Consider the following 14308-nt stretch of genomic DNA (forward strand, 5'->3'; position numbering starts at 1 on the left):
TTTAAATTTAATCATGTTTACAGCAACTTGTAGACACTCTCACAAGTTTCTGGATAAAAAGCTTCATGGTATATAATTACATAACATTAAAATGTTTGAAAATCTAAATAATGAGCAGTATGATAATCGTCTCCGTATTTTTTTATATCTAAAAAAGTCAGTAAGGAAGTTAACTGTGACGTTTCTATCTAAAAAAAAATATTCCCTAACGTATATTATACAGATGCAAATATCATTCATATCGGTATTTATAGTAAAAAAAACCAAATAACACCACATGTTTTATGTAGCACTATGAAAGTGATACTGAACAATGAAAATGTTATCCTACACTGGATATAAAATTAAAGATACAGGGTTTCCAAAAAAGGATGCGACTTCAGAGACGACTGTACGGAGTTTATTCAGTTTTTTTTCTATCCATTAATTCTTGCTCTCCGGCAGCTACAACATTTTTTTATCCTTCTATTCAGTATTAAACTAAGTTATGGATAGAAGATCAAACAAACCGAATCGAATCGAATCAAATCAAATCATGGTTTAAATGATATAAGATGTTTGGTGGGATGGATCCATGATAGATAGATAGTGAGTTTGATTTTATTTTAGAAGGTTTGCTTGCAAGCAAAGCATTTTTGGTTGTCATTCCGAGTCTAATCCTGTTGGTAAAACTATATAGAATCCCTCTAAATATTGGCTTATGATATTTTGTAAAATGTATCTATCTAAATAACATTAAAACCCATGACTTTGCAGTTCTTTCGATACAATATCTCTAAGCTAATCTTAACATCAGACCCGAGATTAAATATGAAATTCATCAATTCTATTCAAATTTCAAATGGTGAACGAAATTTCAAGAGATCTTCCATTAAAAGGTAAGATGTCAGGTTTATAACGCTATCATCTAAATTTCTCGTACGCAAGTGACTTTTACAGAGAAATTATCCATTTTGTTCATAGATTACATCCGATACCTAGGCACAGAATTTCTTCCGGAATTTTGGGCTAAAAACAACAAGTTTATCTCATTTATCCTTGAAGAAAACCAGGCTGAAAGAGCACTGTTGTGAATTGGATATGCCACTCTACCAATAAAGACAGGGTCACTTAAAATTACGTTTATAATCCCTTGAAAAATATATAAAACTGTAAACCTGAGAGGGGTACTGGTGCTAAGAGAACCCTCTCTCTCCTCCCACTCCTCACAGAACTGCTCCAGGACGGAGACGGATAGATCTCCGAGGAACTGCTGGGTTGAGTTCTCCGGACTCTCAGATATTTTAACTCTTTTCAAGGGACAACTCCTAGATTTAAATACTATGTTAGAATAAAAATAACCTACAAATCCATACTCATATAAAAATCATGAGTTGATACAAGTGAGAGGGTAACTATCTAATCAGAGCTGGAAACTTTTAAATGAACGGAATGAAGTAACCCAAAACTACGCTCGTTCAAGGAGCTTGAATCTGGTAATTCTTCGAACCTTTCCCACTTTGAATGAAGTTAGGAGATTTGACCAATGTGTTACATTTCAAACCACAGATAGCTAAAAGATACATTCTAAGATCATTAAAAAGTTACTGAAAGAGATTTAAATTTTAATTCATAATACAGTAAAGTCGAACGGAAATTTGATGTCTATACGAAAGTGGGGAAGTATCTTCTGTTAAAGACCCTGTTTTGGAAACAAAAGCTAAACCTTTTGGTTAGGATAAGGCTTAAAGCCGTATCGACATATACAAGGTTTCTAACCAGAGATAATAATGAAATGATTCAAAGAATGAACTTCTTAGTCCCGACGATTTGGATCAAACCCGCCAGGGGAGAGGGGAACCACTGAGCACGTTATGAACAGATTAAAAATACAAAAGTTTTGACCTCGGTTTATTTACCTGATAATGGGAGATCCAACATCTCCATCAGCCTGGATATCCAATCCGTTCTCTTTCAACCTGAAACCCTTCTCAGCTCCTCTTTCCTGCTTCATATTTTCTTCCTCCTCTCTCCTCTGATCATTATCTTCATCCTGTTTCAGCAGATTTTCATCTAAACCATTCACGTTCATTTTGGGCCGGTTTTCTTCTTTTTCCTCCTTTTCCGTATTTATTTCAAGATCATCTTAACAAAAAATTGTATTGTTTACAATATAATCCAAAACTTATCTAGGAAACTGCAATGAAATAAATGTCTTCTCTCGGTTTTTATATTTAATTGGAGAAAAGAGATTAATGTTCCGAGTATTCTAGAGTTGGGGTGTTTGGTAGAATTCCTATATTCTGCAGAACTTGGATGTTAAATGATGTAAACTTTGAAAATAAATGTTTACTTCTTCTGACAGTTTTGCATACAAATTGAACTACACCAGGGTGGTTCCTAAACCTCCCTACCCCCCCCCCCCAAATTATCTCCACATTTACATCAATACAATGTAATCCAAAAAGTGCGATTTTCAGTCCTTAACATCTTTAAAAGACTCGGAAATTTGCAGCAGTATGTTGTTCTAACTTTTTAACTGGGTCGTTAAAGTAATTTTTTGTCGTCCGATGATTTGCTCTGGCATAAAACTCTAACGACCCTTTCAAAAATTAAAAACTATAAGCAGAAGCTAAAGGACTTTGAACACCTTTCCTTTTATTGTGTTAGAGTGAGATAGCATAAATAGCTAGTCTTATCACATCTATTACAACATCTTTCTTAATAATCTTCCTAGAGTTATGACTGGATTAAAGCTGACTTTGTAGCTTTGAATAAATATCTAAATCTGTATAGATGATTTGTGCATAAAGCTGAACTTGGAGTTGAATATGAAAATGTCCTTGACCTATACCTTGATTGTATCTGGATTTTACTCTGTTCATTGAATATAGTTTCTTTGTGAAATCTTTACACTGGATAATGATATTTGTACCTGATGTTAAACCTAATATCTTGTTCAACACCTGTATTTGTACCTGGATCAGTACCTGGATTAGTACCTTGATTTCTACCGGAATCCCTGCTTACATCAGTCCCTGGATATATTTCTGAACCTTTATCTGGATAAGTCCCTGGATTTGCATCTAGATTAGTACCTGGATAAGTACCTGGATCAGTGTCTGGATCCGTACCTGGATCAGTGCCTCGTACCTGGATCATTACCTCCTAGATTAGTACCTGGATTAATACCTGGATTAGTACCTGGATTAGTACCTTGATTAATACCTAGGTAGTACCTGGATTTGTGCCAGGGTGAGTGCTTGGATCCTACCTTGCTCTGTGTCAGGATTAGTACTTAAATCCGTGATTTGATCAGTACCAGGATCTCTGGTTGTATGAAAACCAGGAATTCAGCTTGTATTAGTACCTTGATCTCTGCTTGTATGTTTACCTGGAGATATACTATCCAGTTCATCAGTATCATCCATATCTACCAGCTCAACCTCCGAAGTTGCTGAGAAGTTCAGCTTGGATCTAAGTGAGTTAGTGCTGGACTGATTGTTTACAGTTTCATCATTTGGGCTGAACAGGTTTCTGCTGGGTGGACGGCTCCCCCGTAAAACTGGATTCTGAATTATATAACAATGATTTCATCATTTCGTAAAGGATATGAGTACTTTTCAGTTCTATGCATTCATCTTTGTGAACTTTTTTTACAGTTCTTTTCTTTGAAATAGAACAAAGAAATCAAACTATTAATCAGAGTTATCTAATGTCAAAATGTCAAAAAAAAATAAAAACGTACCCATTAAACTTTTTTTATTTTTTACAAAACTGTTGGATTTCTACAGTAAAGAAGCTAAAGAAAAAACCCATATATTCATATAAAAGAAAGAAATCCAATATTTTCGCCATCGTTTACAGATTATTCCTGTTTATCCTTTCACATTTATAAACCTTTTTCATAAAAGTATCCCACCAAGGGACTGTGTAGGTAATTTCCTATTTAAAAAGTTGCGTTGCATTCCCAATTTACAGGGGGTATAGGTTAAAGCCAAGAAGTATGAAATATAAGGGAGATACAACTGATGCGGCCCGCCCTACCATATGATTATACATGCTTTGCAGACGGTACTCCATTTGAATAAGAAATATTTGTCTGATGTACAATTACCACGTATACAATAACTTATTCTGAATATTTCTTATACAAATGGAGTACCCGTCTGCAAAGCATGTTTCTCCCCTTCTATTTCATACTCCTTGGTTAAAGCGTTATCTCAACGCTGTTAAGTAATATATTGATGCTTTTCTGTCATAAAATGTTAAATTCTGATAAATCTGTATCTCTCATGCAAAAATCCTAAAGAGAAAATATAAATACATCACTATCTTTATTATTTTTACTGGCACAAAGGTTTTAAGTGCATCTGATATGCAGTCCCTATTTAAATATAAGGTAACCAGGAGGAATTGCGTATATAGTCTCATTAAGAGAATACTGACGGTCCTAGTCTGGTTGTAAGAGACGTTAACAAACCCCGTGTACGGTTAGGATCAAGATTACCCGAATATATATCCTTGGATCTTTGTATTTATTTAGTCTGGTTGTTAGACAAGTATTTACATCAAGTCCCTGGAGATATACAATTAAACAACAAACAAACTTGAACCCTTATATTAAACCGAGTAGGGGATGGCGTCGCGGACAAACTTTGATATTTATGTCTAACGGTAAAGGTGGGTAGGAGTTATCATTCACGTATTTTGTATTAAAACAAATTTAAACCCCACCTTAGGTCTTGAGGGTGAAAGATGGATCCTCTCAATAGTGTTCATATTATCCCATTTAATCTTCCCGTTCTCATCAGTAGCAGGAACAAGGTTAGATAGAGGAGTCTCAAACCTTGTATCCCAGGTCACAGGGGTACCTGGATATAGTTGTATTAAACCTTGTATCCCAGGTCACAGGGGTATCTGGATATACTTGTATTAAACCTTGCATACCAGGTCACAGGGGTACCTGGATATAGTTGTATTAAACCTTGTATCCCAGGTCACAGGGGTACCCGGATATAGTTGTATTAAACCTTGTATCCCAGGTCACAGGGGTACCAGGATATAGTTGTACCTTGTATCCCAGGTCACAGGGGTACCTGGATATAGTTGTACCATTATTCCCAGGTCACAGGGGTACCAGGATATAGTTGTATTAAACCTTGTATCCCAGGTCACAGGGGTACCTGGATATAGTTGTACCTTGTATCCCAAGTCACAGGGGTACCTGGATATATTTGGGATAAAATTTGTATACCAGGTAATATAAAAATATATTTAAATAAAAATATATTAAAGAAAAACTTTCAGAACGATTTTCATACCTTTGCAACCTAGGCTTGCAGCGATCTTGAACCCTGCTGGAGAATCGAAATTAATCGGCTCTTCATCTTCCATCAGATAAGTCCATTCGATAGAACCCTGTAATACACAGGAAACCACGTCACTTTTTAAAATTAAATTTCTTTTTCTATTTGAAGAAAATTTTTCAGAACCCGCCCCACATCTTGTCAGTTAATAAAATGTACGATATTAAAACAAAATTGGCAGAAATGTTTCCGATTTTGGAGAGAACGAAAACAATTTTAGGTTCAACGTGTACTGTTAGGAATGGTTTATTATCTTGACTCTTTATGTGAAGGGTCGTTTTAGTTACGTTTACTATTTATTGAATTGAGGAAGTAGTGGCTTTTCAACATTTTAATGTGTAACAAAACCCATGGCCATTGGCCACTGTTGGAGTAGTTTTTTTTTCTGATCAAAGGTCGAAATTAATGAATAGCAAGAGTATTTGGCCAAGGTACGAAATGTTGAACTACTTTTCTAGTGTGGCCAATAGTGCAGTAGAGAAGTTTGCACTTCATCCAACTAAATACTTCTGCTAGAAATCCGGGTAGGATTATAGCAGGAGCGTTAGAGTGGTCTTTTGTGGCGTCTTACGTTCAAATGATGTTATCCAGTTCATCTCCTTCAGCTCCGTTGCCCATCTTTTCCAGGGTTTAACAACCATGTTTGAAAAGGTTACTCCTTACATTAATCCTAATTGGCCTCATCACTAGGTTCAAACAATAAGCAGATTATCTTGTCAAATAGACATATCAAATTCAAATACTTCTCGCTATTAATTAATTCCGACCTCTGGATTCACTGCTACAAAAATGACTGTTAAAAATCCTCGAATGATATCCAGGTATAACCTACATCTGTAAGATCCGTCTCCTCTCTCCTGCTCCTCTGACTAGAGAGAACAGGACTGCAGGGTTCATCTCCCAGGATAGGTTTCTCCAAACAGGTTCCAGGTTCAAGCTCAGCTTTAATCTCAGATGTAAGTTCCAGTGTTCCATCTTCTGGTTCAGCTCTTACTTCAGATTCAAGACCAAGTTTAGACTCAATAAATGTCGGCTCTAAAATTCAAAATGATGAGAGTAAAACATAAATTCATTGAACAATAAAGTAAAGTAACGTTTAAGGCCGTTAGTGTTTGATAAAGCAAGGAAAAAAATATTCAAGTTTAAACTTCAATGATCCCCCGATATGCTTTTCTTATATTTAAATCACAGCTTTTTAAGACCGTTTCTATATACAACAATAAATCCTTTTTGTTGCACATTTTTGGAATACTAATTTAATAAATTTTTTTTCTGATCTTATTTTATAAAAATGTAAGTAATGAGTATTAATGATATAAACCTGAAACATACAAAATTTAATGTTTCAGGAAAAGTTATTTAAAAACCTCCAAAAATAGGTTGTGGGAATATTCCCCCCCGAATTCTTAACAAATGTAGATGAATAACTCCACCTTGTTTTGGATCATTTGATGTTGGATTTTCAAGAATTTGATCCTCCTCCAAGCTCTCTTGAGAGTCGTCAGGTAGAAAAATCGCGAATTTGCGTCCGATAGCTTCAGCCCGGTTGGGTATCCGGGTCCTACAACTACTGGAGAGGATGGGACTGGGTAGCTCCGGCTCCGGTGGTATCTCTACATCTACCCGGAGAGGAACCAGATTAGTAGAGTTGAGTCTGGGCACCTCGTCCTAGATAGGGATCCAAGTCTTAATTGAATTTTTGAGATTCACATCCCGAAAATATATCTGTTTGGTCCTTTGCCAATTAATTAAGCCAATAAATTTTGATTTTGATAATAGTATTTATAGAATTTGAAAACTTTCCATTAGTGCTTTTTTGTTGTTAGCCGATCTGTTTGAAATTAGTATTTTAAAATTAATATCGGTTTAAAGATTGAAAAAGTTTCTAACGTTTTTTAAGTAAAATTCAAAGCTTAATTTTTTGTGTTAATTTGCAGTAAACTTAAAATTAGCTGAGTTTACAGTAAACTAAACAATAGGCTTTTGTGTTAATTGCAGTAAACTTAAAGTTAGCTGTACAATACAGTATACTAAACAATATGTTTTTGTGTTAATTGCAGTAAACTTAAAGTTAGCTGTACAATACAGTATACTAAACAATATGTTTTTGTGTTAATTGCAGTAAACTTAAAGTTATCAGTTAGCTGTAGTAAACTAAACAAAATATATTGTGTAAACTGCAGTAAACTTGAAATTAGCTCTAGAAAACTGAACTATAGATATTGTGTAAACTGCAATAAACTTTAAGTAAGCTGAAGTATACTAAACTATAGATATTGTTTAAACTGCAATAAACAAGTAAGCTGAAGTAAACTAAACTATAGATATTGTTTAAACTGCAATAAAATTGAAGTTAGCTGAAGTATACTAAACAATAGATATTGTGTAAACTGCAGTAAACTTAAAGTTGCTGAAGTATACTAAACTATAGATGTTGTGTAAACTGCAATAAACAAGTTAGCTGAAGTATACTAAAAAATAGATATTGTGTAAACTGCAGTAAACTTATAGTAATCTGTAGTATACTTCAAGCTTAAACCAGCTGTTTAAGCTGTAAAAACCATTAAACTTAATGTTGAAAATATTGGCATAATGTTACTCCAATTTCTCAACCTCCATTGTTCCTGGAAAGTTATATTTTAGGTAACAAAATGTTTGTTTAAGATAAATGAACCCTGAACCAACATGTTTAAGAGCTGGGCTGGGTTCTAAATATTTAATCTCCTATTTACTTCTTCATTAGCTAGACCATACATTTAGAAATTATACAACATATCTATAAGAAATAAAGAGGCTCCTTGTCCTAATTGTTATTTTAAATTTTTTATTAAACTGATTTAAGCGAAAAATACAGGTTGATCGGCATTTTTGTTTTGTAAACGCTATACGAAGTGATATGAATAATTTTGTATCCTAGAGAATCTATATATCCATAACCCAGAAACCCTAAACAGATTTGTATCAAATTTTGAATAGGGAACTAGTCATAATTAAAGGTCATCATCCATGGACTGCAATATTGAAGTAGTATCTCTCTGGCTCCTCTAGTGGCTTAGACTATAATTTCCTATTATAATTGTGGAAAAGATGGTCATATCTCATGAGATTCCAGAGGAGAAAGGCAAAATAATGTGAGGAAAGAGAATGGAACTGTAGGAGACGGAGAGATAGCGGAAATGGCTATATCTATGGCGGAGATGAAAGAGACGATCAAGAAGTTAGCTCCGGATGCGGTTTTTCCGTAGAGGGTTCCAATACCGGACGACTGGAAACCCTGGAAATGAAGAAGCCTAATTGTGTGAATAATTATAATTATTCAATTTTGTGTGCAAATTTGATGTAAGGGTCATTTTTAAAAAGGATGATTATAATCCAAATATAAAAACAATAATGATCAAAATTATATATCTAAAGACTCAGTCTTTGGAAATTAGACACCAAGACATATAATTAACTTGCTGGGGAACCCATCTTTGCCTGGAAAAGAACACTTCTCAATAAAAGTCAACCAATTCAACTCAAAACTTTAACCATTCCCCTTGTTCTACCGAGTTTCCAAATCAAAATCGGTCCAGAGGTTCCCGAGTTCTAAAAGAACATGCAAACAAACAAAAAAAACAGAGATTACTACTTTATACATATAAGACTGCTTTATTTAGATTAGATTAAATTTTAAGACAACTAACTAAACGTATATCATGCAAATTGCACAATGCACATCGCTAACTACAAATTGCCATGCACAAATTTTTTTAAACTTAAAGTTAATAAGATCGAAAACCATCTTGCCATGAAGAGAATTATCAAAAATGGGATTTGAAAGACGACATTTTCCTAATATAAATTATTTGTTTTACCTGTTTTTTTGAGGCCTTATAAGGCGTGGAGAAAGTAGCAGGCGTCCGCACTATTAAGAGGTTGTTAACTAAGTTAGCAAACATAAAATTATTTACAAGTAAATCTGTAAATAGAACCTTCAAAACGAAAACATGCACACTAACTAAAATAACCTGATGAAAACAAAAGATAAAAATCATTTTAATAGTTTAAAACAAAATCTTGGGTTTCAAGACCAAATGAGAAACGCCTTAACATATGACCGATCAGGATTAGAAAATAGCACAGCAAAAAAAATTTTTTTCTTAAATTTAAAAATAGAAAGTCAAAAATAAAATCATGAAAATCTGCATAATTCTTTAGTAATGCCATTAAAAAAATTGTATTTAAAAAATATTTAGAACAAATGTAACAGAATCCTTTTATCGGAGGAACTTTATATTGTTCCTCATTCTATTTGTTTAAAGAACAGGGTGATTGATTCTTTCTTTGATCACTCGAACAATTTTCATTATTAATAAATATGAACATTTTAAAATAAATAGTTTAGATTTTTTAAAGAGGTTTTATATATGTTGGGGAATCTGGAAAACTTTAACTGTATTTTTAAAGAAAAATAAGACTGCAGAGAAAAATATATACATCATATAAAAACATGTTTCTTTCTTCTAGATCTTTAATTAAAAAAAATAAAGACATCAACGCGAAAGTTATTGTTTTATATTAATTTAGAATTTGCTGTCATTGAAAAACTTTTTATTTAAAAAAAAAAATATTTTAAAATTGTTAATACAAGTTAAGGCTGATAGAATTCCCCTTGCAAGAAGGAAAAATTCATGAGGAGAAAGATCTTTCTTGTTGAATAAAACATGTTAATGTCCAGGTTGAAAACTCACAATTTCTCAGAATAATAAAACCCAGGAAGAACATTAAATGTGGAGGTTTATAAAATGAATATTGTAAGATTTTTGATTTTTCTTAACTTTTCGAATAATTTTCCACAGAGTCATGAGTTTATTAAACCGGTTTAATTTTGTAATTGGTGGTTTTTAATGGTTGGAATTAGTGGATTCGTTGGATTTATCTAGAACAAGACTCAACATTGAAACTAATTCTATACTAAAACCATCAAAGGTCGGTTTTTTTAATTGGGCCTAAATCATAAAGTCCAGCCTTAGAGCTGGCAGCTGTCGATCACGTGACACAAGCTATCGTCATCTGATTCATAAGTTAGGTCTAAGATTGAGCCTAAACCTGTATCTAAGGAATTAAGACTCGAGCCGAAGCTTCCAAATAGTGAGCGCAGATAAAACTGTAAAACAAAAAGACAAGTTTTGGACTCAAGTTGATTTCTAAGCTACTGGATAAGTTATTTTGCTGTATAACATCATCAAATGCACATAAAGCTTCCCTCCCTCCAGATTTAATTAAAAATAATTAAAAGTTTGTAAAAAAATTATAAAAAGAAAACATTTTAATAAAAATTTCTTAAGCTTAAAAAGTTTAGTTTTTTTTCAGCCTAGGGAAGGGTCCAATACCCTCCTGATATGTCTTATACAACTTGGTAATTCAAGTCCAATCTCAACTTTTCAGAGGTTCCAAGACTCCGGAAAGAGATATCGACAATCTGACTTCATATCCTGCTCCTAACAAATTATATGAGTCTACGTTCAAAAATAGAACCGGCTGCTATTAATATTGAAAGAGATATTACAAAATGTCTTACTTGACACGGGTTCTTTTTATTTAAAAAAACCCCCGAAAACTCTAAAAATTAAATAAACATAATTGTCAAAAAAAATGCCAGAAATAGAGCCGAGAAAAAGGGCTGCAAATAATATCTAGCATACGTGGTCATATTTACGAATTTGAAAACCTAAACAAGATCTAATAGAAAATAGTTTGCCCTGTATAGGAAAACTTCTTCTTAGATAGCCAATCATAATTATATAAATAAATAATAGAGAAGCAAGAGAATACTAATTAATGTATAATAATGGTAAAGGGAGGCAAGGAAAACTACAATTACACAATCAAGAATCTAATAAAGAATTTGAAATTTTTACTGAAGTTTTTATAAAACATTCACAGCAGTACTATTGCATCAAAATTAACAAAATAAAGAAATATTCATTTACAACTATTTTCTGATGCTCTAACTTGAAATAGATTTTTCAACTATATTTTGCTGCCTCAACTTAAAAGTAACTTACATCAAATCAGTTTAATCTTCACATGCTGCTATCTACATAAAGGGACATGCAAAGGGTATAAAAAGGGGACATTTAATCTCCCCTAAGTTCGAAAATTATGAATACAAACAAGAAGTTTAACTAAAATGGCTAATTCTCTAGTGCACACACTGTCACACTAGAGAAGAAGTTTAACTAAAATGGCTAATTCTCTAGTGCACACACTGTCACACTAGAGAGGAAGTTTAACTATCAGTACCTAGTTCAAATACTTCAAATACTCGCTATTCATTAGATCCCACCTCTAATATTATTTAAAAGACCCCTATTTACAAACTATTAGCTACAGTACAATATAATTGATGGATATTGGAAAGATTATACTATTCTACTCCATGCTGAGGATCCAGTATCCACTAGATCCGCAACATTATATCTCACTGGATCCGGATCCGGGCCCAGATAGCAAAATTATTCACTTAAACATGGAAAACAAAATGATGGCTCTCAGTGTTAATTAGTAAAAAATCATTTAAGCCTTCCTAACAATTTAAATTGAAATTAAGTTTCTACGTTAAATTAGTGAAAAAATAAAAAAGCTTTTGAAGACTGTTTCTGGTAAATGAATTAGCAAAACTTTATAAACTGGATCCGGATTTGGGTACGAAGCACTGATTTTATAAGTATTAGAAAAAACACATTTGCTTAGAGAAATATCATGTTTCTTGGTTAAATTAAATATGTGCTCTTCTTAACTACTTGAACAACGAGTGGTTAGGATTTGGATCAGCAACATTTTAGTTGCCTGGATCTGGGACCGAAGTTAATGATCTTGAACTGCATACCGTCGCCGGTTCAAATTTGAATCTACTTCCTTTTTCTTAAACTTTGAATCGATAGTTAAAATTTTTACAGGCAGTAGCAGTTCAGTGATGTTGCTCAAATTCATTAAATTCGGTCTCAGGATCCAAATCCAAGGATAAATTATCAATCAAAATGGAAGAAATACTAAGCATTATTTACTACAACGCATATTCTCTTATCCCAACCTTGAATCTCTGTTTTGTTTAACCTTGCCTGTAGTCTACTGCATGGTCCCAGGGGTATACTTCAGTCTCTTACCTTCTTATGTTCCATTTTATTCCTGCATTCATTCACGTCAACACAATCTTAACAACAAAATTACATCAAAACAAATTAGATCAAATCAAGCTTTTAGGGACATCTTAATCTCTACACTCCAAAGTTAAAGTGAAGCTCACATATTTAAAGGAGCCTTGTACTCCTAACTTCGGTAGATTAATCAAAGGGGGTTTTCAATGGATACAATTTGACCCAAAACTGAAGAATGTCCCTCACTTCAAGCCCAGAATCAGTTTTAATCCATCATGGTGATGAGTTAGGTATGTACACAGAGCAGGAGGAGCGCAATTTTGATTATGTGACGTCCTTAATAAAAATTAACCCCCACTGAACACATTCCTGACTACTTCCTCGAAAGTGAAAGATTTTACATTGTTCCTTCATAAAATTGCATTAAACAAAATTCCAGTCACGTGCCTCTCCATCTTACTAATAATTTTTTGATGATTATTTTACACATTTGCTTTTCAACTTCTAAATTGTCAGAACCACCCTGTAGATAGAGTGCCTACTGAGTTACCCTGTATCTAGTTTAATCTTATAAAAGATTGGTATAGTCAGTATAGACTGTAGACATACAGATAGTATAGCCCTGGTATAAGAGGTCTCTGGAGAAAAGAAAAACAAGTAGACTTACACACACACATGAGCATACACAAACACACTCTTACAGAACCACTTTCACAAAAATATTACATAAAAGTAAAAAAGATAGATTTTTATAACAAAATCTCTGCTAGAAACCTCAAATAGTTCAAACTCCATGTTAGAAAGTTAGGTTTGTTAGTAAGAAACGGTTTCTGTAAGAAAATAAATAAAAAAAAAATGGCCGAAATTGTACAAGACAGGCTGTACAAGACAAGACTGTACAAGACAAGACTGTACAAGACAAGACTATCCAAGACAAGACTGTCCAAGACACTGTCCAAGACAAGACTGTCCAAGACAAGACTTTCCAAGACAAGACTGTACAAGACAAGACTTTACAAGACAAGACTGTACAAGACAAGACTGTACAAGACAAGACTGTACACGACAAGACATGTACAAGACAAAACTACAAGACTTTACAAAACTGTAAAGACTGTACAAGACTTAACATGACATAACATGACAAGACAAGACAAGACATAACATGACGAGACGAGACGAGACGAGACGAGACGAGACGAGACGAGACGAGAGGAGACGAAACGAGACCAGACGAGACGAGACGAGACGAGACGAGACGAGACGAGACGAGAGAAGACGAGAGGAGACAAGACAAGACAATCTCTAATTGGGAAACAAGACGATATACTCCTTATTGTTTATCCGATCAAGGAATAAATGTAAAGAGACAGGTACTCATTTTAAAAGAGTACCTGTCGTGAATCGTGTATGGAACGCTTTAAACTTGGGTCGACAGTCCTTTAAAGACCGCGAGTTCTCCCTGTATCTAGCTAAACTACCTGGGTATGATGTAATGAACAGTAAATCTGTCTTCTTCTGTAGAATCCTCCAATACCGACCATCTTATCCATTCTACATTTTTATATCTGCAAAGTAAATAACATATGTAAAGGACAATTAAAAAATCATTTAATCTACTTTTATTCTATTATCACAGAAAATGTAGTTAACACAAAAGGTTTTATATCAATGTTATTTTCGACACAAATCTACTTTAAAGGGAGTGACCGGCAATGTATGGTAGTTGAACTGAGAATGTAGTGCTGTTAAGAAATGTTTTAAGAATCATTTGAGACCTATCATTTACGGTGCATATTTTTTCAGCAAGAGCAAAAA

At 33.7% G+C, this 14308-nt stretch overlaps 1 protein-coding gene across 2 annotated transcripts in view; it reads right to left on the reverse strand.

Annotated features, from left to right (window-relative positions):
* The window catches only part of LOC111703351 (breast cancer type 2 susceptibility protein homolog), a 34949-nt gene extending 20765 nt beyond the window's left edge, over positions 1 to 14184 (reverse strand). For both annotated transcript variants that reach the window (XM_023475259.1, XM_023475257.1), the window contains exons 1-9: positions 13972 to 14184; positions 12500 to 12546; positions 6782 to 7016; positions 6181 to 6383; positions 5304 to 5400; positions 4717 to 4853; positions 3374 to 3551; positions 1899 to 2124; positions 1158 to 1307 (exon numbers count right to left, since the gene is read on the reverse strand). In XM_023475259.1, coding sequence (XP_023331027.1) covers positions 1158 to 1307; positions 1899 to 2124; positions 3374 to 3551; positions 4717 to 4853; positions 5304 to 5400; positions 6181 to 6383; positions 6782 to 7016; positions 12500 to 12514 — 1241 coding nt within the window. In that variant the 5' untranslated portion in view covers positions 12515 to 12546; positions 13972 to 14184. The remainder of the gene's footprint in view (positions 1 to 1157; positions 1308 to 1898; positions 2125 to 3373; positions 3552 to 4716; positions 4854 to 5303; positions 5401 to 6180; positions 6384 to 6781; positions 7017 to 12499; positions 12547 to 13971) is intronic.
* Positions 14185 to 14308: the final 124 nt, after the last annotated feature.

This window comes from Eurytemora carolleeae, unplaced genomic scaffold (genome assembly GCF_000591075.1).
Source record: "Eurytemora carolleeae unplaced genomic scaffold, Eaff_2.0 scaffold549, whole genome shotgun sequence".
Taxonomy (NCBI): Eukaryota; Metazoa; Arthropoda; class Copepoda; order Calanoida; family Temoridae; genus Eurytemora; species Eurytemora carolleeae.